Source organism: Pempheris klunzingeri, chromosome 20 (genome assembly GCF_042242105.1).
Source record: "Pempheris klunzingeri isolate RE-2024b chromosome 20, fPemKlu1.hap1, whole genome shotgun sequence".
In the NCBI taxonomy this organism is placed as follows: Eukaryota; Metazoa; Chordata; class Actinopteri; order Acropomatiformes; family Pempheridae; genus Pempheris; species Pempheris klunzingeri.
Window position 1 is genome coordinate 11483009 of NC_092031.1, and position 23115 is coordinate 11506123.

General features: G+C 40.9%; 2 protein-coding genes across 2 annotated transcripts; both read right to left on the bottom strand.

The window, feature by feature from the left end:
* Nucleotides 1–14962, bottom strand: spop (speckle type BTB/POZ protein). Its single transcript, XM_070852204.1, has 10 exons — nt 14896–14962; nt 6662–6868; nt 6433–6554; nt 5712–5863; nt 5452–5579; nt 5171–5348; nt 4895–4950; nt 3587–3709; nt 2743–2885; nt 1–1676 (listed from the first exon to the last, which is right to left on the bottom strand). Exons 2-10 carry the CDS (start codon nt 6737–6739, stop codon nt 1532–1534), a joined length of 1125 nt encoding a protein of 374 aa, XP_070708305.1. The 5' UTR covers nt 6740–6868; nt 14896–14962; the 3' UTR covers nt 1–1531.
* An 871-nt stretch (nt 14963–15833) lies between these two features.
* cenpt (centromere protein T) lies at nt 15834–23005 on the bottom strand. Its single transcript, XM_070852086.1, has 13 exons — nt 22882–23005; nt 22437–22557; nt 22221–22365; nt 22041–22134; nt 21784–21920; nt 21592–21649; nt 21326–21462; nt 19735–20829; nt 18551–18889; nt 18367–18466; nt 17987–18154; nt 17768–17872; nt 15834–16327 (listed from the first exon to the last, which is right to left on the bottom strand). Exons 1-13 carry the CDS (start codon nt 22965–22967, stop codon nt 16201–16203), a joined length of 2712 nt encoding a protein of 903 aa, XP_070708187.1. The 5' UTR covers nt 22968–23005; the 3' UTR covers nt 15834–16200.
* Between the last annotated feature and the right edge of the window lie 110 nt (nt 23006–23115).

Genomic DNA, 23115 nt, shown 5'->3' on the forward strand with positions numbered 1-23115 from the left:
AGTTGTGGTTTATTCTTTTGGGAACAAAAAATGGCAACAACTAAGTGTCACTTCTCATAACCAGCGATATCTACAGGAAAGAAACAACAACGGTTCCTTCTATCGATTACCATTTTCCACCAGGTTAAAATGATAACTTCAAATGTATTTTATGTGGTTTGCCTTGGTGTGCATTTTTTCACATTCTGTCTATTCTGAACATTAAAACGTGTTCATTTCAATTTCATTTCCCCTCAGTCTTCATGCCTGCAAAGAAAACGTCTGTCCACATTTTTGAAAATGCTTTTGTTTACACAGCTTCAAAAACACTAGCGTCTGTACAAATTCCTATGAAAAAAATAGAAATGACAGTTCTGAGGAAAAACAAATAAGAAATCCGTCATAAAAGAACATTAACATGCCTGATTGAATCCTAATGTCATTTTGAAACCATTTCTTTCCCCCTCCATTTGTCCATTGAACCTTGGATTTTATTTTCTCTCAAGGGCTACAAAGACAGATCCACACACAAAATACAATTTCCCCAAGAAGGACATCCAGTTGTGTGTTACTATTTTCTGTATCCTCTCTATAAGCCTTTCTTCCCCCGGCTATTCAAAAAATGAAAACGGACGCAGATGAAGCAGAGTTCTATATGGGAGTACATGTGTTGTATTTGTCACTTGCTGATAAATCTTCTTAAAGGGTATTTGATCTTGGTGGTCCAGCTGGGTCTTTAGTCCATGAAGCTTGCTTCAATGTGTGCTTGCCTACAGTATTTCTACTCGACTGCTGGTAAGGGTTGACGACGGGTGACCTGTGACTTTAGTGCAATGTTTTCCCAACTTTCTTTGGGAGAATTATTCGGATGATTTTGTCCCACATCTGTTTTTTTTTTTTTTACTAGCCCTTGGTTGTCTTTCTCGGGGGGCTTCTAGTTTGTAACTAACAGGCCCACTTCTTCTTCTCTAGTCCCTCACAGGCCCATGTGTCCATACGTTTGGGGGCTTCTCCGACCGCTCTACTCCAAACACTAAGAACAGAGCAAAAAGAAGCCGTATGATAGAATAGACAGTTGGCTCTTATTGGGTTGTTGTGTCCAGTTCTTCCTCCCGAACGGATTCCAAAGTAGGAACTAACAGGATGTCGAAGGATTTAACTTCACACACGGAAAAGAGCACAATGTCAGACCTCACTAAGCCAGAGCCGAGGAGAAAAGAGGAGGGGTGTTGTGTTTTTTCTGTAAACGACAAACATCCACTTCACGAGCCCTCCTGCCCCTCTCTTCTGTCATCTCCTCCTCCTTCTCCTCCTCCTCCTCCTCCTCCTCTTCCTCCTCCTCCTCCGTCTTTCCTCCATCTTTAGAAGAGACTAAATACAGCAGGTTTGGATGGGGCAGAAGGGGGAGATTTGGGGGAGGCTGTAGGTAGTGTAGAAGGTAACAGCAAAGGGAAAGGTTGTCCCTGTGTTTGAGGGAGGGATCTGTGTTTTTTTTGTGTGTATGTGCATGTGTATGTGTATGCATTAGCGCAGACGCCTCGCTGTCAGCCTGTTAGGATTGTTTGAGGCGCTTGCGTGGGGGTCCGAGGAAGGGGCACTGGGCTGAAGCAAGGGAGCGGTAGGCTTCTGCCACCAGGTGAGGATGAGACGCCACCATTGACTTCCAGCCTGCTGTCTCCATCACCTCTGCAGCATGGCTGGAGGACGGGAAGAGAGAGAGACAGAAACAAAAAACACATCATAAAATGTATTTGTGTAAATAAACATAGAGGGCTGCGTCTATACATTATATTAAATATATTATATAAAAATATTTTCTTGATTACGTCTTGTCTTGATTAGACAATTATGTGTTTACAAGATAATATATTCTTTTTGAATGGGGAGACTATTAGTGTAACATCAGCTGCTACAGAGCAGTGTTGCATTGTGGGATATTTGTAGCCTGGATGTTGCTAAGGCAGCGAATGTCTTCAAATTCATTTAAAGTGTATTATTCAGGGTTGAAGGTTGTTTTATAATCCAGGCCATTTTATATTTAGGCCAATGTGGAAATCAATTAATGGTTTGGGCTGCAAAATATCAGAAAAGCTCATGATGATTTCCTCGGATGTCTTGTTTTGTCTGATCAACACTCTGAAACCTAAAAGATATTCTGTGTACTATCACATAAGACCGTGTAACCCAACCTTCTCACCTTGTGACCTTTTAAAGTCTAACTGAAAACACATCTAGTCATCCCATGTCAATGGATTTTATAATGTATTGTTAATTATTTTTCTATTAAAAGGAAAGAAAAAAGCTGATTAATGGACTAATTGCCCTATAAATATAAAAGTTGAATGGTGTGTAGTTGAGGGAAGGAAACAATCTGAAGAAAAAAGTGTGAGCTGATCGTCAGTACAGTCACATTTGGAGTTATTATCACACACTCATCCGAGTCAACAGAAGGGGTGACAGCAGACGTAGTGAGGAGTCAGGATGCCCTGATCCCTCTGAAAGCCTCAACATGTATCAGACAGACCACTCCATGAGGGGACATGTGAAATTAAATTATTAACTGTGACACCGAGAGAGGAGGCGAGAGGGTGAGACTGAGTCTGGTACTGTCAGTAATGATGCCAAGATAAAGAAGATGTAACAGACCGACAGCACAACAGAGACAAAATGTTCAGTGGACTCTTGAGGATCTGCAAGTCTGTGAAAGGGTGCTGGAGACCTAATTATAAGTGATGACGAGCTCTTTTCTGTGTGTTAACTCACTAGTTGATGAAGTCGACGGCTTGTGTTTTGAGCTGGTCGGCACTGTGCAGGTCGGCCAGGATGAGGATCTCTGCAGCATTTTCCACTGACAGACTGGTGCACAGCGCGTCCTCGCACATGACCTTCAGTCTCTCCAGAGCATACTGAAAGAGAGGGGACACAAGATTGGTGCACTCTCTGCCTTCATCGGTATTCATGTGGTATTTGCTCTGGCGGTCCAAGTCATATTTGCAAATATCATTTCAGCATTCAAAATGACAGTGAAACGTCAGCCTGGCCTCTCTGTCTGTGACGTCGCACCTCTAACAAAGACGATGCTACGGTGACCAACCGGGAACGTATCCGGTCGTTAAGATATAAATACAAGACTGTAAAATAAACATTTCAGTGCTCGACCTCAGAGAGAAAGTGTTCCTCAAAGTCAGTCTCCCATTTGGCGTCATGGAGGAGTGAGATCAGTGTGAAATCATCCAACTGTTTCTTGAAATCCTGATGGCTTTACTGGGTCACGGTTTAGTGAATACTGTCCACTTGTACCATCTCAGATCCTAATGCATCTTGTTACCTTTACACATGGGAATAAGTGAAAGCTCACAGTGTACGCTGCCAACAAAATAATATGCAATTCTTATCACACTGAATACAACCAAGGCTGCAATATTAACATCTGTAGAGACGTTGGTTTTGGTCTGTTTGTAAAAACGTATAGAAACGAGTGTTAATGAGAATCTTACCATACAATCAGTAGAGTTAAAATACTCAAAGCCAAACAGATCAAAAAGGTTCTGACTCCTTTCGAGTGATGCTGTAGTTGTATCGTAAATTTTATGTATTGTTTTATTACCTTGTCAGCTGCTGCCAGCAAGTCATCAGCCATCTTGTCCAGGTTGGGAGCCTTGTCAGTGTAAATGAAGCACATCATCTCTTTGAAAACCTCCGGCTCCACATCGTTGATCTCCACACGGTTCTGACAGAAACACGAGAGGAATCGGCAGCTTAGATTAAAGCTTTAAAGATGACATGAGCTTCAACTAAAATACATTCTCCCTGTTTTCCTACTTTTTTTTTTTTTTTAGATATCCACAAATATTGTGCCTTGAAAACAATAGTTATTCTCATATTTGAAAATGACTAACAGTGAATAAACAATTCAAGATGGCTTGACACTGTGCAGTGTGCAGTGCTATGTTAGGGAATGTAAGAAATTTCATTGTTATTTATGGGGCTGTAAATTTCTATTCTGAAAGGCATCCTGTCTATTTATTTAAATAGGATGACACTATTATTTATATCTTTTAAGCCTCTCAGTTTCCCCTTTTTCCTTTGGAGGTTTTGTAACTACTATGAGGACTGAAAGTGAGATCTTGCAAGATTAAACCACACAATAGATGCAAAACATGATCAACCTTGTGACGACGATGACACTTGGACTACTTAACCAAAGCTTCTGATTTATAGCTATAAAAGTCATTACATGTAATATTTGTGGTCACCATCAGTATGTGAAACTAACTGTGCAGCAAATGAAGAAATGAAAATCAGCTCTGCCAAGCATCAATTTAGTTGGATTCCATATGATTCTGAATTATGTTATGAGTTGAACATATTAGGAGTTCCTTACAACATACGTATCAATTGTAAGTGATCAATTGTGATTAATACTGGACATTTTGTTATAACTGAAAAACCTTTTCTTACCTTATATTCTATATGCTGCTTTTCAGATAAAATGTGCTCTACATTTTACGTTAGTGACTATAAGTGCAACATTTTAATCTTTTCCAAATTTTGCAAAATGAAAACTAAAATGGCCTTGGTTTAAAAAAAAAAAAAAACATCTAGACAGCGTCTCCTGCAGTTTCATTTCTTACAGTCACATGTACACAAATGGAAAAAAAAGCAATTCTCTGCTTCTGCAGCTTTGTCAGTGAAGGATGAATCCTGACCCTCAAGTACGGCAGGACAATTTCATTTCAGGTGCGCTATCATTCAGTTTCACCAAACAGCTCTGTGCTGAGGCCATTTGACAGCACACAATCCCTCGCTCACTTTAACCCCTCAACACAGCAGGGAAAATCTGAGCAGTTGAGACACTGAGGTACAAAACAAATTTGTTTCTAAGAACAAAAGAGCTTCGGGACCTTAGGCTCACCTTTTTGCTCTCTTCCATCTCATGCTCAAACATGGCGCTGAATACAGGGGAACGTGCTGAAAGCAGTGATATGGATACAGATATTAGGACAACAGCAAAAATGTTAATATGTGACTGATAGTGGGATCAAGCAACAGTCCAAGGGCAAACTAATAAATACATACACAAACGTTATCTCACACACACACACACACACACACACACACACACAGTCGAGCATACAAACTGCGGTAACAAAAACAAAATGCTTGGGATGTGTGTGACTCGTGTCTGTACCTGCCAGGATGGCTTTGTGGGCCTGAAACTCCTGGCCAGCCACACACAGGGAACAGTCTGTGAAACGGGAGTTCTCCCACAAGCCCCCCAGCTCATCTGCTAGCCGACAGTCGGGCACCTTCACCATGTTCATGGTGTTTTGCCCAGATATGTTGACCGAGTCCTGCACCACACTCACCTTAGGGAGACAAATTAAATGAAATACTAAAATACTCTGCTTTGTTTTGCATACAATATGAATGAATGAGAAAGGGTCAAACTAAGAGGACTAGGCAGTGTACCTCACAGAAGAGTGTGAGCTTGTCGTCGGGTAGAAGACCGTTGGCCTCATCTAGGAGGAAGTCTCTCCGGATGAACTTTTTAAATCCCCAGTCTTTCCCCTGGACAAAACGATATGCCCTCTGGCTTTCTGCAGACAGCCGGGACACACAGAAGTCACAAGTGGAAAACTGTCAACTCCACAGGGGGATGTTACATCTACAGTGTGACTCTTTCATGGCCTCTGTTGCAGTTAGAAGTTTAGGGTACCCAGCTAACTCACCCATGGCTTTGGTCTCCTCTCCCTTGGCGTTGAGGATGGAGAACTTGAACTTGGCGCGCACCTCGGCCTTTGGACAGCTGACCAGCAGCAGGTAGAGAGACAGGTAGTCTTTGCTCTCCTCATCCAGGCCCTTGGGATTCACTCGCAAACACCTGATGGTTGGTGCAAGAGTTAAGATCTCTAGTAAACAGGATGGAAGTAATATTGTATTAACTAATCATAACGGGTGTAAATAGACTTGTAAAACTGTATTCGTATTTTTGTTTGTTCTGGTACAATTTAGATTTTTTTTAAATTATTTTATTAGATGCGCAGATCGGCGCAGGTAGAGATACTTAACATATTAAAAAAACACTGGTCAGTGCTCTATTTTCTCTAAATTGCTGCTGAACATAGCCAGCCAATTAAAGCACAGTCTTGGCTTAGATGCTGCAGAAAGAAGGCAACTATTAGACAAAGTTCGCTGTATACTTTTTTTTTTATTTGTTTACTGTAAATGAGCAGTTTAAGTGTCTCCACGTCAGAGGCTTTTCTCCCTGAAAACCAGTTTTCATGTCCTTATGTGCCTCTCACTGAGAATTCACAGGGTTCTGTTGTTAAATGTTAAATGCTTTCTAAGGGGTTATGTCTTAGTGATAAAGGGATCAAAATTGTTGTAGATTAAAAAACCTTCATAGGAAAGAATGCCAGTGATGAAACAGAGGAGCTCTTGCCCACCCACCATTTCAGCTTGTCATTGGCCCCAGAAGAGAAGGTGGAGCTCTTGATGACCTCGCCCATCTCCTCACGACAGAAGCTGAAGTTGTTGATGGTCCACATGTAAGAGAACTTCACCACTTTGATCTGGCAAAGGAAAAGATATTCAGTAAAGCTTAGAGTTATGGATCTATTTAAGCTTTAAGATAAAAGTGGCATGGTTGAGCCACAATTCACCTGTGTGGTCGTTTTACCTGTGTGTAACACCAGCTCTCGGCCACAGGCCCGCTGGACATTTCCGCAGGGGGAGGGGGACTCGGGACTCTTGACATTGCCAGTGTGACAAAAGGTGTCGGGGGCAAGAGGGTGAGGAGAAGGAGGAATCTGTCACTTCCACTCGTCAATGTTCAGTCCTGACGTCCATCTGCATCAGTACACGCCAGATGGAAGCAGTTTGCCCCCTAGAAACAGACAATGCATGTGTGATTAATTTGATCAGACTACAACTCAAATCCCATCTCTTTATCTCTTTGAAATCCTGGAACGCATTCTTCTAACAAAGTGGTGGCAACACACAGACAACCATTTTTAAATCAAAGCGCAGCTCATTGTGATGCAACACGCAGGCAGTGTATCTTTTATTAATCCAGTTAAGATTCAATATCATTTAATTCATGCGGCCACACTTCTGAGGTTTGTGGTGTTGGGGCTAGATGAATTGTCCCTGACCCATTGGGGGACAGCAGGAGATCGATGGCCCATGCCTGTTCTAAGATCAATAGCCGCTGCAATCGCAATTAAGTCTCAAAAATGAACTGTAAATAAACAAGCTGCCTCCCAGGACTGTGGTGGGGGTTGGAGCCACTGGCCAAATCCAAGGTTCCCAAATTACCTTCAAGTCACACAAGAAGATTGTGGAGATTTGTGATGCACACTTACCTCCTCCAAACACACACACACACACACTCTTAACAAACTCAACTAGCATGATCGTATATTGTACGCAAGTTATTCAACCCTGATGCCTGGATCTCTTCAAAAGCTTAAACTGGTCAACAGTGACCATTTAATGCCACAAAGTATTTTGTCCACTACATAAAATTCTGACTTTCGTCTTCTCTTAGAGACAGAGCTCATTGAGATGAAAATAGCAGGAGATGCCCTGATGCAGTAAAAGGTAAAACAAAACTTTGAAAACACACCTTTAGACCCACAGCATTTCAAATGTTGCGCAGCTACAGGAGTTTAGAACAGAAATGTAAAACATGACAAGGTAACTAATGATTGCAAGCAATCCCACAGACATTTCAGATTTACAGACAACAGATTTTTAAAAGAAAGATTGGTGTGAGCAGATCTATTTGGGTTGTTGGCCTTTTAAAATTTGTTTACAGTTTACATTTCACAGATGGGTTGGTGGGATGGTTGTGCTCAGACCGTGCAGACATCCCCCACAAATGTGAAATCTACACATTTGACCAGCGATACTGTCACCAAATCCCATGAAAAGACCAAAACAAACAATGTATTGCCTGTTTAGCCTGTTATAGCTTACTCCTCCGTGTCACACACCTCTACTGTTGCAATGGGTGAGTCATTCCCACATATACCATCCTGCTGTACACATTAACTAGAGCATCAGTGTATTAATCCAACACTGAAAATAGTCCCCAACAAATGCACTATTAATTCTGTCAAAGTAAAGTTCTGTAAAAACTACAGCTACCAGCTGTTTTAGCAGGAACCAAAAAGTAATGCTGAATTGTTGGTTTTGGTTTTTTTGTGGAATTTTGGATCTTAAAAACCGCTATCTTTGACTCACAAACTTTAATTAAGGCCATACAAGAAGGACACAGCATTCTTAAAGTTATTTCGTCTAGTGTGTGCTGACATAGGCTCCGGCCACCCACAACCCACAACAGAAAAAGCAATTCAGAGAATGTACGCGAGGAATTTCAAGGAACTGCACAGTACAGTTGGTGACGTGTAAAAATTATATTAACCCCATATTAGCAGCACATCCCAACTCGGTGAAAAAGAAAAAGCGTCATGCCCACAATGTCTATCACTTGAGACAAGTTTTAGTGGTGGTGAGGACAACAAGGACAAAACAAGATTTGCTTCAGACTAGAAGACACAAAAGTCAGCGTCAATGCTTAATTATGTAATAAAGGTGTGCAGGTACTGTATTGCCCTCATTTATATGCCTTTTGTCGAGGACACGTTACCCAGCACTGGACACACTTAACAGTGCCACATTCATGAGCCTTTTTCATCTTGCTGCAAGGTCAATGGCTGAACAATGCGCCGTTTCTCACCATGTTTTTCACTCCTGTATAATACTAGTCAGCCATCACGCTGGCAATCTGTGTAATCTTCAATATATTTTTCCTCTATTTCTCCAGTCTTTTCTATTTCACCATACCTCTAGCCCTTCATCCAACTCTACCTTTCTCGCACACACAAAGCCTTTAATGTCTTCACCCCTAAATTCAATTTATGTCAAATGCAGTGTAACAAATTGTGATGGCTGGGAGCTGAGCTTTCTGCTCCTGATGATTACACTGAATGAAGGTGATACTAGGGCTGTGACATTATGGATTTACAGCAGTGAAAAAGCAACGCATCCCCGCAGTTTATCACCAGCAAAAAAAAAAGAAATACAAAAAATTATATTCATAACAAAAATTTTGTGGTGATAGGATACATACACACGTCTGAATGCTCAAAGGAAATTGGAGAAGGTAACACAATGTTAAAACAGCGGACAACTATGAGAAAGCTTTAGGAACATGTCAGAAAACAAAATAAAAGAAACTAATTCTTTTAAACATTTTGATTTCTCCATATTCTGCTCTTCTTCTTTCTCAAAGCACAACTTGAGTCATTTCCTGTTGGTACAACAATGTTCAGTTAGTACATTCATGTGTGTACACTAGCTCCAAAAATTATACTTTGAATTGCCAACTGCACAGTCCCCAGATCTCTACCCAACAGAACACCTTTTTGGAGGGGACAGGATGTTCATAGCATGAATATCGAGTGAAAAACTCTGCTGGAAATTAATTACAGTCCAAAGTCACAATCAAAGTGGATAACGAGCTGGCTGGAGGGGAAAAAGGCTATTGGAGGCAAACTAGGGTCTTAATGGGAAAAATTTAAGTGTAACTAATGAAATATATCAGTACATTAGCACTTACAGTGTGCGTTTCCCTGCCTTGATTCAAGACATTTAGTCTAATGTGACCTAAATGGACAGCAGGGAATATCTGTTGTGTTACTGAGGTAATCCACTGCTCTAATTACATTACAAAGTCTGGTCAACACAAAACAATCCAAATCAAATCCAAAGTTTGGATCAGTCTTTTAAAAATCCAAAGACTGAAGAACCAGCCAATCTTCTTGATTCTTTAACAGTGGCAACTAGTAAGATGGAGTGAGATGATAATAGAGGAAAGAGGTACAGGGAGAGAAAATGAAAAGTAAAGTGATAGAGAAGCGAAATGGAAAAACAGGTAGCGAATGAAAGATGGGCCACTGTCTGTGGAACCCTTCGAAGAGATAAATTGCCACAAAAAGCGGTTAGATGGAGACAAACGAAAATCAAACGGAGGTATGAGAGAGAAATCAAATACAGATCCTGGGAGAGGTGGACTCTGATGAAGACGCACACAAGACTGAAACAGTCCCAGCACCCTTTTAACAGTATGTGCATTCCAGTTCCCTCTTCTAACCATGGACAGAGATGTGAGCTAAACACAGATTTTAGGACAGGTGGTCCATCATCAGTGAAATAGCTGAGCACATATCAGCCATAGCCTGTGTCTTAAAGTTATAATCTGAGAGTTTTCTGATAAAATAAAACCAGATTTTTGACAATGTCCATGATCCTTTTTTCCTGCTATGGCAATTCAGTGTATTTACATTCAGTAATTCTCTCTTTATTTTAGTTTTTCTTTGTAGTGCCAGAGTCCAACTGTATATTGATCACCTATATAAACAAAGTGGCTTCTCAGTACACTATGCATGCACGTAATTTAGTGCAATTATCACATAGATAATTGCACGAATTGACTGCTTGCTCTGTTAACATGCGTCAGCGCTGTATTCAGTTTCTGCTAAAACAAAGTAAACACTTCCTGCTGCTGCTTATTTTCTTGTGCTTTTATTATTTTTTAGATGCAATTTAATGTTTTTTATTGTGTTTTATGTCCCTGTAAAGAACTTTGAATTGCCTTGTGTCTGAAAGGTGCTATACAAATAAATTTGCCTTGCCTTCACCATAAAAGCATTCAACTGGCAAAACATGAGGTGGCTTTTATTGTGAAGAAGCCACAGGAGTCACAATGCATTTGTTACCATTTGTTATTCTTAAAAATGTGTCAAAGAAACAAGACAATAGTCATTTCCTTTAATTTTTGTAATGAACAAGACGGAGTGGGCTGTGATAAAGAGCTGCAGCAACAGGCACACCTCTGGCTCCTCAGCAAGGTAACCAACTTGACTGTGTCCATTAAATCAGATCAGTTTGTTGATTAACCTTTTCATTTAAGGCAGAGTATGCAATTTATTTTTGTCAACATAGTTGAAATTCTCATAACATCCTGACAGCGATCAATATATTGAAAATAAGCCTGTCCAGTCATTTTATTTGACCTGGATGAAATGGTTGGACAGCTGACCTGCCTGTCTGCCTACGTACCTGCCTACCCATGAACTAATTGCGAATATGCAGAGACTTAAACAAGGCAGACTTATTGTTAAAGCTAGCAAGCTGGTCGCACAAGAATGGTGGAGAAACAGCAGCCAAAATCTGAGCCGCAAGCACACAGCACGAAGCACAAACTTGCTGAGCAGCCTCTCAAATTTGTGAACTAGCCCATCAGCACAAAGCACAGCCTCTGAGCCAAGTGGGCAGTAACTATAAGCTATACGTTATAGTTCACCTTATGGTCATGACAGCTATTTTGCCTGTGTTTACATGATTGTGGCAACAGAACTGTTTATTTGTCAGACTGAAAAGCTATTTACAGTTATGTACAGGACAAACAGAAGACCCAGGGTGTGTTCATGTGTTGTGGGAGAGTGGATTTGAAGGAGACCTGACTCTTGCTAGTTTCTGTAATGTAAGAGACCATGACTTTAAAATAACATGTTTGTTTGGCTGCACTGTAAACAGATACACCAATTGCTCTTCTGATATATTTCTGACAAAGTAGCAGCTTATAGAGTGTTTGTTGTTGTATAAATTGCAGGTGCTGTTCACATATTAACCACAGGTGTCACCAAAACAACCAGGAATGAAATCTCGAATGAAGTGAATGAAGTTTGCCTTCCTCCATTCGCATGACTTGCAATCAGTAACAACCTACACTGACCAAACTCTGGAAGATGTATCGATCAAATGCACTGAAGTTTCCAAAAACAAAACACAAACTAAAACCACTGAGGGTCAAAGGCAGGGAGATAAAATCATATAGTTGTCAGTTGAACTCTCAGACAATCAATACACTTATCACCAATAGACATTATCTGTGACACAATATCTGAGCAAAAACAAATACCAAATGAAGTTTTAAATCAGTGCATCATTTCAAAATCCCTCAAAGAACAGACTGCAAAAATATTTAGCAAAAAGCAAAGTCTAGGAGATGGTAGGGGAAAGGAAAACGTTCTGTGAATCCTTCAATCATTGCAATGGTAGTGAGAAGAAATGTTGGCTTTTTGACTATTCCATATGAATCCTGTGAAGAGAAATCTGACTGAGCTTGTGGTAACAGTAACACAGAATTAGATATGCAGGTCCAAAACACAAAAATCCTTTTAATTAAAATGCACAAATGTATATCTGTGGAGATATGACACATAAGGTGGCAGTTATGAGCCCAATGCTTCTTTTCCTGACATTTCTCTCTCCTGACTGAAAAAAAGAGAAATCAATCTATGCTCTAAATTAAAGACCGGAGGTATGGAGGCATTTCAGATGGCAATTTCCAAGGGGGATGAAAAAATTGCAACCCTTGTCGAAGTGTCAGTGAACACAATGTCTATTTCCAAAGCTTTGGTCTTTGAGGACTGCAGTAAGCCACAGACAAACCTTAAAACTATAATTGGTACAGGGGCCGGGGATCGATTGCACAGTGCGTGTTGGGCCTCTGTGGGAGTGCTTTCATATTCTGCCCTTGGTCATGGTGCTCCTCCTTTCCTAAAAACTCAATCTCAGAGAGGTATGAACTATTGATTTTGCAACAGCGATCAGCTTGCCTCGCTCTCATCTCTGACTTTGTGCAGACCCACAATTACATTGAAGGGGATTTGACAGGGCAAAAAAGCATTAGCACTCAGGCTTCACCTCCTGCCTGCACTTCCTCACTAAAGCCCTGCTCACTTTGTCAGGCACGGGAGGTTAAAGGGACGAGGCAGCTCAATGCATATCTAATTCCTCCAGTCACTGGTTCACACTATTACTTTTGACAGTTACAGTTACCTTTGACGTGATGAACTCTAAGGGCAGACACTCGTGCAGGGTGCAGAGCACTGAAAGTCATCCAGTTATTAAAGCTGTGGAGCAGTGGAACCACACTATTGATATTTTTCAAATGTGATTAATTTATCAGAATTTGAGATCTATTATAAATCAGTGGTTTTGCTTTTCTTGGAAGATGCAACAGCATACAATTATTTGGAAACACAGTTCCCATTATAATGAATTATAACAAACTCGCAAATACATTGGGATTTAATCAGAAATGTTTACTGTTCATTAATTTAGAAAGTAATGTGCTTTGCCTAAAATCAGCAGTTTGAAAAGGTACACAACAATTTATTGGCTCAGACAGGCTAGCTGCAGACTTGGGTTGTTTTCTTGTTTTTTTTTTATATCTAATCGAGGTAGGTCCGACCTCAAGTTCCAGGAGGAGAACAAGTATTAAAATACTTTGCCAACAAGGGATAAAAGGTTTGTGACTCAGTTTCATGATACAAAAGCAGTTTGATCACATGCATTGTTGAGATGAAAATTGACCTGAGATTTCTGTTCTCAGAACATCATTTTCCAAATTACATTTCTTTTTTACACTGAAAAATGGAGAGTGCAACTGCAGTGGATTTTACATTGGGTCATCACACTAAAGGCGAGCTCAGCTAAACTGAGTTATGTATACTCAGAATACCTGGAAGGCAAACAGATGGACTCAGGAAAAACCTAAATTGAACAACATTTTAAATCTGCTGTGTGACAGCACTTTGACTTTCAGTATTTGGCAAAAATGTAGCAAAAACACAACTAGAGATGCAAGCATTGCAGGAAAGCCTTGCTTCACAGGTTACGCTTGTGTTCAATAATACAGTTGCCAGTATTTCCTTTAAAGCATCATTTGAGTTAGAGTTGTTATATAGTTTGAGGGGCCTTGGCAGGAAGAATAGACATTTCTCTTCATTTTTTTCTAATTAGAGACACCGCTGGTTTCCTAGATGTGCACAGGACTCATACACTGGACACCTTACTTAGAATATAATACAATAACTTACAACATTACAATTTATAGCAGAAACATGTTGTATAAAGCTTCTCCAAAACAATCTTAACAAAAATGAACATCATTATCTTCATTAAAAACAACAGGGTTCATGTTAATGTGTTTACCACTTGCTATGGCTGCATGAGAGTCAGAGGAAAATACAAACGTGATACCACTGCCGTGGTGTTTGGTCTGCTTCCAGTGAATCTGACTCATTCAAACCACTGCACATGTACTGATGAACCAGTGCTGAGGAGAAAACACTGCTCACTGCCTCAGGGTCACATAAAACTTAAACTCAAACACTTGTAACAAAATGACAGCTGGTCAACAAACTGGTTTCTGAGCAGCTTGAGAAAACAGACCATAACCACATGACCACTAACGATACATTATGTTTATCATCTAGAGCACATTAAATGGTACTGATGTTAAAGTAGGATAAAGGCCCATGACACAAATCCTATTGTCCCTGGTATTAACCAGAAATATATCATATACTTTGACCTACCTTTACAGGTTAAAGTTAACCATATTAAACGCGTTTCTATTAGTTACCTTACTAAGCTTTCAGCTGTAACAGACGATGTAGGCGGTGACAGTAGCAGGTAGTTAACCTGCTAACAATATATATCTTACTTTAAATTGTTTTTTTACTTTACCTACGTGTAAGGACCAATGTGCTCGTAAAAGCAAACAACCCCATACAGCGACAACAAGGTCCGATAACGTTAAAAGAAAATAAATACGGTAAATAATCCATCTCACGATAGCACGCAAGCTAACAAGCTAGCTGGCTATTAGCCCCATTACAGTAACGTTAGCAGCTAACCCAAGCCAAACAAAAAGGTCGGGGAAATTACCGCAAAAACTGCGACTAGAAATACAACACAGCAGCCTCCGTGTTGTCATTTCAAGCCTTTAGTCTGTATGATACGGGTTTCTGTTTTATTTGTCGACGGGCTTACCTTTGGTTAGGTTAAATTACTACGCTAGTTGTCCGGGATCCTCTGTTGTTGTTTGCTAGCAGGCTAGCCGTCTGTACAAGTGGCAGACCTGGACAGTCCCACAAAGAGCACCCCCTGCTGGCTCGGAATAACTTCACAGCCCATTAACACAACTAAAAATTATAAACCATCATTTATTTATTTTTTCATTTCTGTGTTTATTTTTCTTGCCTGTTTGCTAGATGTGGGAATGATTACCTAGTTATAGCTCTGTTTTGTCTGTAGTCCATCCACATGGACGCCAGGGCCAGTGTTTAATTTTACCACCACTCATTTATCTTAATTTAATCAGCAGAGTGTTTGAGCTATTGCTTTGTGCCAACATTATTAACACAGCGTGCCAAGATTAACAGATATCAACTGTTGAAGGTTGAATTTAATTAAATGTAGACAGAATTAATCTCTGGATTCATCAGCTCATCCTGAAGGCGTCTTTAATACATCTTTAACCTCTAATGCTCACAACCTAATGTCTTTACATAGACTGTATACACAGACTGGCTTTGTAGTTAGTGCTCTCTTGTGAGAAACTACAAACTTCAAATGCTGATGAACAGAGGTTTTTCATCAGTACAGCTAAGGTACTTCACCTGTGTTATTTTAATAAGAAGAAGAATGATGATGATAATAATAATAAGTCTGTGCTTCTTTGATTATGATTAGAGTTCATTACAATGAATTTACCCCTGCTGTAACAAAGGCGAAGCACAGGGCAGCATGACCAGCCAGGCACCCCCTGCACAAATCCCTCATCAAAAATGTTTTCTTTTCCAAAATACTCGTGCAAAACACACAACTACACAAGTTTTTCAATGGCTACTACAACAATCAAGCACAGAAATATGAAAGACAACTTTATTTCAGCATTTGAAGTCTCCTTTCTTTCAGGCCGTCAGACAATAGAGTATGCGCAAGAAAAGATAAATGAAAAAAGTAGACACATATTCGTACTTATGAAATCTTAAGTGATGATGACGACAAAGCACTGTTGTCACGAGCCAGTGCTTGCATTACATACAGACATATTCACACTCGACCCCACAGTACAGTAATACCGCTAATAAGAAGAGGGACAGAAAAAAAAGCTACACAGACATCACACACACACACACAAGCCTGAATGATTGGTCAAGAATATGTTAAATATTTACATTAGCTTTTACATTGTGATTAACAACATTAAATGTAGACATTACTCAAAATAAAACGCAGTGTCAGTAAATGTTCAATAGATGAAAGCAAGATGTAGCCGTGTATAAAATTCATTCATCTCTTTTTTGGGATAACCACGTTTCCACTGGTTGCTATGGGGATCAGGAGCCTGCGCTGGTCCATGCGAAGATACTTTTCAATAAGGACTTCCACTGGCACCTTGTCATTCACATACCCCTGTCTGCAGGGCGCAAAAACACACCAGTCAAATGTAAGAAAACTAATGCAAAGTGTCAGGTATTCTTTATGTATTCTGATAGTAAGATGTGTGTACATTAGAGACTCCTTCTTTGTGCTGTCACCTGTCCTGCGCTGTTCAGACTAAATATGGAGCTCAAGCTTGCCATCTAGAGGTGAGTATAATCCTAGCAGGGCCGTGCTCTCAGCCTTTTTACTCCATTAATATCTGTGATGCTCGCTCTTCTTGTGTGACGTGATCTATGCTTGATGTCTAAGATCGGTGTTAAGGATTTGATCAGCATGTAAGTGGAACCGTATGTATCTGCTGCACTAAAAACAAGGTTTTTAACTCGCTTTTTTTTTTGTTTTGCTAAGCAGCAGTCAAACGATGGAGGTTGATCATAAGGGTGAATCAGCAGTGAATTATCAGTGGCTCTGCAGTTCACTTCTGCTGTACAGAGCTTTATAGCCTCTTGTTTATAGCTCAGTGTTTTGGTTTTATGGCCCGTAATTTTATTGTTTTAATTCACTCGTGTCCAGCCACAGCAGGAAGCTGTTTTCAGCTCTAAATATTCACTGTGCGCCACCTGCTCAGCACCAAGCAGCAGACAGACAAAGTTAGCAACTGGCTGGTGAACATGGTGGAGCATTTAGCAGCTAGAGATCCAGTTAATTTCTCAGGAGTTGATGGAGACCCAAACAGAGCTAAAAGGAGAATTAATATTGGATTTAAATTTGTCTCATTGCAAGTGAACGCTAATGATGCTCCATGTATGTGTGTTTATAGCTTCTTCTACTGCCTCGTGTGGCCAGAAAGTCCCTTAATGCAGTTTACTAATTTACTGTAAATATTGTAAAGTCCGCATTAAAGCATTAACTGATTGTTTGTTTTTGTGTCAGTCAGCCTACAGTGAGGTTCTGGAGGAGACCTGACCGTCCTCCTGGTGCAAACACTGGGCTTAACTGAGCAAGAGGACGCTGCCGAGTCCAGAGTGAATGTCTGTTGAATAGCTTCAACTTCAAGCTAACTTCCTCAAGCTAACTCTGTGCTGCGGCTTTGTAAGATACGTTACAGCTACAGCTAAAGAAAATAAATTTGCCGTTACATTACTATTATCCACTGAAGAATATTGTAACAATTCATTTCATTACACAACTAAACTCCAGGACAAAACTTTCAAGGATTTTACTAATTCAATGACATGTAAAATAAACTTTTGAAAACCCTGCAAGTTGTGACTGAAAGTCTGGTAGAAAAGCATAATGACTGAAAGTGTTTTACACTGAAATGGCCATCTTATGACATTTCATTTTGACAGTGTGTGTGACCATAAAACAAATCAGTGTCTTCTTCGTTTTTATCTTTTCTAAATGTTTTAAACTGACTTTAAAGGGATGGGTCTCTTGTCATGATAAAAACTAAAGCACACAACACGCTTACCTTTTTAATAGTAGTTCAGCATCTGCAACCTCTAAGGTTTTTCTCCTTGCATGGACAGCATACGTCTCCAAGTCCTCCGCCAGCCGGTCAAAGAATTTATCCATTCTGTTTAAGTCAGAGAATTACATTGAAGTGAAGTGTGTACAGCACAGACAGTGATGCCCTCAATATATTACAGCAAACTATAAACTAAAAACCTGAATAGTTATAGTCACTCACATTTCTTTTAGGACAGGGTAGACATCTGCAGCGACTTTCGTTTTGGCAAAGTGCTTAAACACACCCATAAGGTAGCTCTTAGGAAGGCCTCCGTCCTTTTTCGCCGGCCCTGCCCTCCTCTTTCTCACCTGCTTGGGTTTAGGTGGAGGCAAACCTTCACTTGCACTGCTGGTGGTGCAATAGAGCAGCAGTAGTCAGTAACACAAAAGAGAAACACAAGTTAATAACATTTACTGTATTTGTGAACTGATATTCTGCACCAGGTGGACAACTTCTCATTGTGGGAGCCTTTCAATTTGTATTTTTATGGTGGACAAAATGCAGTTTTTCTAAAAAAAAAAGGGATAAGATGTATCAGTGTAGCAGGAAGTGCAGCTTGCCTGGCTTGAATATTCTTGAGAACAGATGGTGATGTCAGAAGATCAGTGGGAAACAGCTTGATTTTCTCTCTGACAAATTCTGGAGTCTTGCTGGGGACCTCTGAAGATTTGAGAAAATAAAATGTGTTTTACTACTCTACGCTAAAAATGAAAAAAAAAAACACAGACAAAAATAAAGACGGACCTTCAGTTTCTTCCCCATCTTCGTCATCCTCCCACTCCTCCTCCTCCTCCTCCTCCTCCTCCTGAGCGGCAGGATCCTGAGCTGCAGCGTCTTCAGACGGATCGTCACTCAGGTGCCCGCTGTCTTCAGTATCATGCGTCACCTCCGGAAGATGAAAGGAGTTCTCTTTATCTGCGTCAGGCTCGGTTTCTGTACGAGAAGCTTCGGTGTGTTCTTGGTTTGAGGACTCGGCCAAGTCAGGGGTCCCAGTATGAGGCTGACCGGTCTCGTGGCTTCCCATTCCCAGGCTGCTGTGCAAATCAATAGCACTGTTGGCTTTGGACCTGCCATCAGACCATCCTGCATGAAAACAACAAGGCTTAGTTACTTCCCCCAGGCCGTCACCCTGATGAACTCTCACTAACCTCAGAGTCTCAGGACTCAGCCCCCCCCCCCCTGCACATTTGCAACTTTTGCACTACTTTCTTGCACTGCAATTCTGCACTACATCTACCTCCATTGTATATACTGTTGACAAAGAGTTCTATATTGTTTATTACTGTACATAGAGAGTCAAGTTTCACCAAGTCAAATTCCTTGTTTGCCTGCTCAAACTTGGTCAATAAAGTTGATTTGATTTTTAACAAGAGCGAGAACAAAGAAGAACTTTCCCTTCAGCATATTTCCACATGCATTTCAGACACTATATTTCAGAAATAGAACAATATTTTTAACTTATAATTCTCATTCAGTCCAACATATTTACCATCACCCAGAGAACAAGGGGTGATATTCTATTCAAAGAACAACTTCTAGGTCTTTTTTCCTCAAAAATTCCAGCTCTTAGTTTGTGTCTTTTGTTTCATTTCATCACAGCTCAACCAGTTAGTGTTTTAGTGTCAACTGACAATAAACTCATAACATTATCCATTCTAGCACTGAAATGATTAGTGAATAATTCAATCAACAAATCATTGACAGTCAAATATCTTTGTGTTTTGGCCTATTGGTTACACAAAACAAGCTACATGAAAACATCAGCTTGTGATCTGAGAACCTACAGTGGGCATTTTTCATATTTTATTTATATCATATGGATTCAACATTCAACTAGTTAAAAAAATCATTGCAAGTTTTGTCAATAATAAAAAATAGTTGTTAGTTACTTAAAATCACTGAGAGAATGTTTTTGCTCATGTCCTCACCAGCCTCTGCGGGATCTGTAAAATCCCCCTCTGCTCCTGTAACAGGCATAATGAGTCGGCCCTCAGAGCGATGAGCCCTTCGACCGATTTGTTCCAGGTCACGTTCCAGTTGTTTTGATGCCAGCTCACCATCATGCTCATCTTCAGCTTGACTATCAGTCAAACCACCCTCTTCTTCAGACTGAGAACTGGCTGCAGGAACCTCTTGATTACTCTGATATTCTGTAACGCCCTCCTCCTCCTCAGACTGAGAGTTAACAGCACCTTCGTCTTGAGTTTGAGACTCAACTGGATCATCTTCTTCTTCGGTTTGTGAGTCTGGTGCGACCTCCTCCTTGTCAGATTGAGATATGACCGCAACATCCTCTTCAGACTGGGAATCGACTCCACCTTCTTCTTCTTCTTCTTCTTCTTCTCCTACCACCTCCTCCTCTTCTTCTTCTTCTTCCTCCTCTTCTTCTTCTTCTTTAGTTTGAGAGTATGCTGCAACTTCCTCTTCCTCAGACTGAGACCCGGTTGCAGCATCCTCTTCAGTCTGAGAATCAGCTGCACCTTCCACTCCTGCTTCAGCCTCCACTTTGTTCTCAACTTCCTCAGACTCAGCTGTATCATCCTTTACACTAGTCTGAGTCTGAGCTGCACCTTCCTCTTCCTCAGATGTCAGCACTGCTGCAGCGTCCTCAGGTTGACCATCGGGTGTAGTCTTCCCCTCCTCTTTTTGAGATTCAGCTTCATCCACATCATCTTCCAGCTGAGAAAAACATTCTTCATTCGGACGTTCTGCCACAACCTCCTCTTCAGTCGGAAACAGATACAGAGACTTCTCTTTCTCCGGCTCTGTTTCCATCTGCTCCTCCTGCTCCATCTCCAGCATATGTCTCTGAAGCTGAGACGCCATCACCGTGGGTTTGTCCTGTGTTGCAACAATGGAAAGGTTGGAGGTCAAGGCATCGGACTGGGCGTAGAGAGCCGTGTTACAGTGGACAATGTCGGTCGTGATATCAGGTTCACTGAGTTTGCTGAGGTTCAAAGTGAAGCCCTCAGAGTAGGTGGTCTCGCTCAGACCCTTCTCCACCAGTGCAAAGCTGCTCGCTCCTGGTTGGCAGGAAGGGAAACAGAAAACCACAAAGAAAGAAGAACAACATTAGTAATGACACTGAGGACAGCAGCTGCAGAGAAACTCACAATTCTATTTGTACCATTTGCTCGACTATCCAAAACATAACAGATATATCTGCTTCCTTCCATCTGCTGGATCATTCAGCTTTCAAAATGTATGTTCATAGATACTCTGTAACAGGTCAGAATACACCAAAAAGGGCCAAACAATTGAATCAGTTAGTAAAAAAAAAAGTTCATTTGTGTGATTAATTAATTATTTTCTGGTTACAGTTTTATTTGCTTTTCCTTGTTTGGTGGCTGATGAGTCTCAGTGAAAAATCTTAGAAAAGCAATGTTGTGGTTACTACTAGCAGATATTTTCCATTATCTAAACATTTTATAGGTTTAAATGACATTGAGTTGTTACACACATGGAACAAAAAGCAAACATTTGCTAGGTTATGAAGAGTATTTTAATGACCATAATCACCTCCCATCTGCCTTTTATTCACAGCTGCGCCAAATTCGTCCTCTGTGATTTTCCGACGGTTGGACACTCTCCTCTGCAGGCCCCTTCTCTCCGTCCGAACATCCACAAAGGGTGTTTTTAGGCTCAGAGAAGTGGAACTGGAAGAAAACAGATTTCCACAGGCCATATGGTCGTAGATTCACTCATTAAAATTGTAAACGGTAATCTAAGGTCATTCACCAGAAATCAGACAATGCACAAAACTATGCAACATTGTAGTTTTTTACCTTGACAAAGAAAGCGATGAATGGTCACCAAGTGATTCTTCATTTTCCTCTTCAAGATCTGTAAACACAAGCATCCATAAGCAAGTCAACAACTACACCATCCTCCCCATTCTCGTAATAGTAGTAGTAGACTGAGAGGACTCCAAAAACAACCATCCTTAGGGTCCTAGTTTATCAATAGTTTAACCTTACCATTTCCATCTTTAAGACGCTTTTCAAAAGCAGTTACATTAAGGCTCCGACGTGGTCTCTTTCTGCTCAGTCCCCTTGCAGTACTGACTGCATTGCCAATTGTTATATCAGGCAGGTCCAGCCCTGACAACTCAATGCTGAAAGTCAAAGAAATACAAATCCTTTATACATCACACAAAATGATTTAGCCAGCTGCATACAAACAGGCAATATAGCAGGAGAGACTGAAAGGCTCACAAAGTACACGCACAGCTCACCTAGTACGTTTGCAGGTAATGCTGGAGTTGGCTGAAGGTGGCTGTGTCTCCTCTGATGCGGATTTTTCATGAACCACAGGGGACCTCGCAGGCTCTGAATCACATGACAAACAGCGTGACAACAAGGACAACAAGCAGCTGTAGCATGATGTGTGAGTAAAGGAAGGTCCGTGCACACACCTGTCCGCAGGATGTTCATGAGTATGTGCCTCGGCGTGTCTCCATCATCAAACAGCACCGAGGATGGGGCTGGCGTGTTGGTCTTTCTGAGCACAATCGAGGCGGTCCTCCTTTTAGTGGCGGGCAAGGACGTCCTGGTTATACTCTGGAGAGAAGGTAGACGGGTCAGCTTTAAGAGACTCAACAACATGCCCATCACTGGCATTACCTCCTCACCTCACGTATTTTGTGTTTCATGCTGCGCCTTAGGATGTTCTGTGGGGTTTGGGCACCAGCATCTTTGTTGCTCAGTCTACTGCTGCGCCTGATGGCACTGGTACTCTGCTGTAGGAAGGCACTGCAGACAAGACAGCTCATCATTAGATCAATACTGAATAAACAGTCATTGAGTTCAATTGTTTCAGTCTTAATTATAAGATAAATTATAATGGTAGTTATGGTAGTAGATAGTTTATATGGTAGTTAGGCTCTTCTGTCTTGAGCAGTACTTTTTAGTGAAGAAAATAATTGTGATTTTAGCCACAACCAACTTGAAGCTTACTAAGCCAGATCGAGGATGCGTAATGTTAGCGCTACACTAGCTAGCGTGCTTGTGACACAAACAACTTCACTTTTTTTTCCCCAGAGAAACGAATCAAACGTTAAGGATCTGTTGAAGTACCTGCGGGTGATGGGAGTCCTGGGCGGCTCTGTGCTGAGAATATGTTTCAGCAGGACCCGAGCAGACAAGTCCTCCGTAGGATCCATCTGCAAACCGAGCTAAACCGTCAGCTGCTGTTAACTTAACTTAGTAAACAGTAGCGTTAACCTGTGTTTTTTTTACAAGTCGGGCGATTTTGCCAAATAACGGAGCTGAACCGACGACGGTGTCATTTATTACAGATTTGATCTAGTA

Excerpts from the sequence above, each read along its gene's own strand:
- cenpt (XM_070852086.1), bottom strand. The coding sequence starts at position 22,967 with ATGGATCCTACGGAGGACTTGTCTGCTCGGGTCCTGCTGAAACATATT. Across the intron at positions 22,135-22,220 it reads CATGAACATCCTGCGGACAG|AGCCTGCGAGGTCCCCTGTG; the intron begins GTGTGTGCACGG and ends CATGTGATTCAG. Across the intron at positions 17,873-17,986 it reads TACCCTGTCCTAAAAGAAAT|AATGGATAAATTCTTTGACC; the intron begins GTGAGTGACTAT and ends TGACTTAAACAG.
- spop (XM_070852204.1), bottom strand. The coding sequence starts at position 6,739 with ATGTCAAGAGTCCCGAGTCCCCCTCCCCCTGCGGAAATGTCCAGCGGG. Across the intron at positions 2,886-3,586 it reads TGCTGGCAGCAGCTGACAAG|TATGCTCTGGAGAGACTGAA; the intron begins GTAATAAAACAA and ends CCTCTCTTTCAG. Across the intron at positions 1,677-2,742 it reads GCCGTCGACTTCATCAACTA|CCATGCTGCAGAGGTGATGG; the intron begins GTGAGTTAACAC and ends CCCGTCCTCCAG.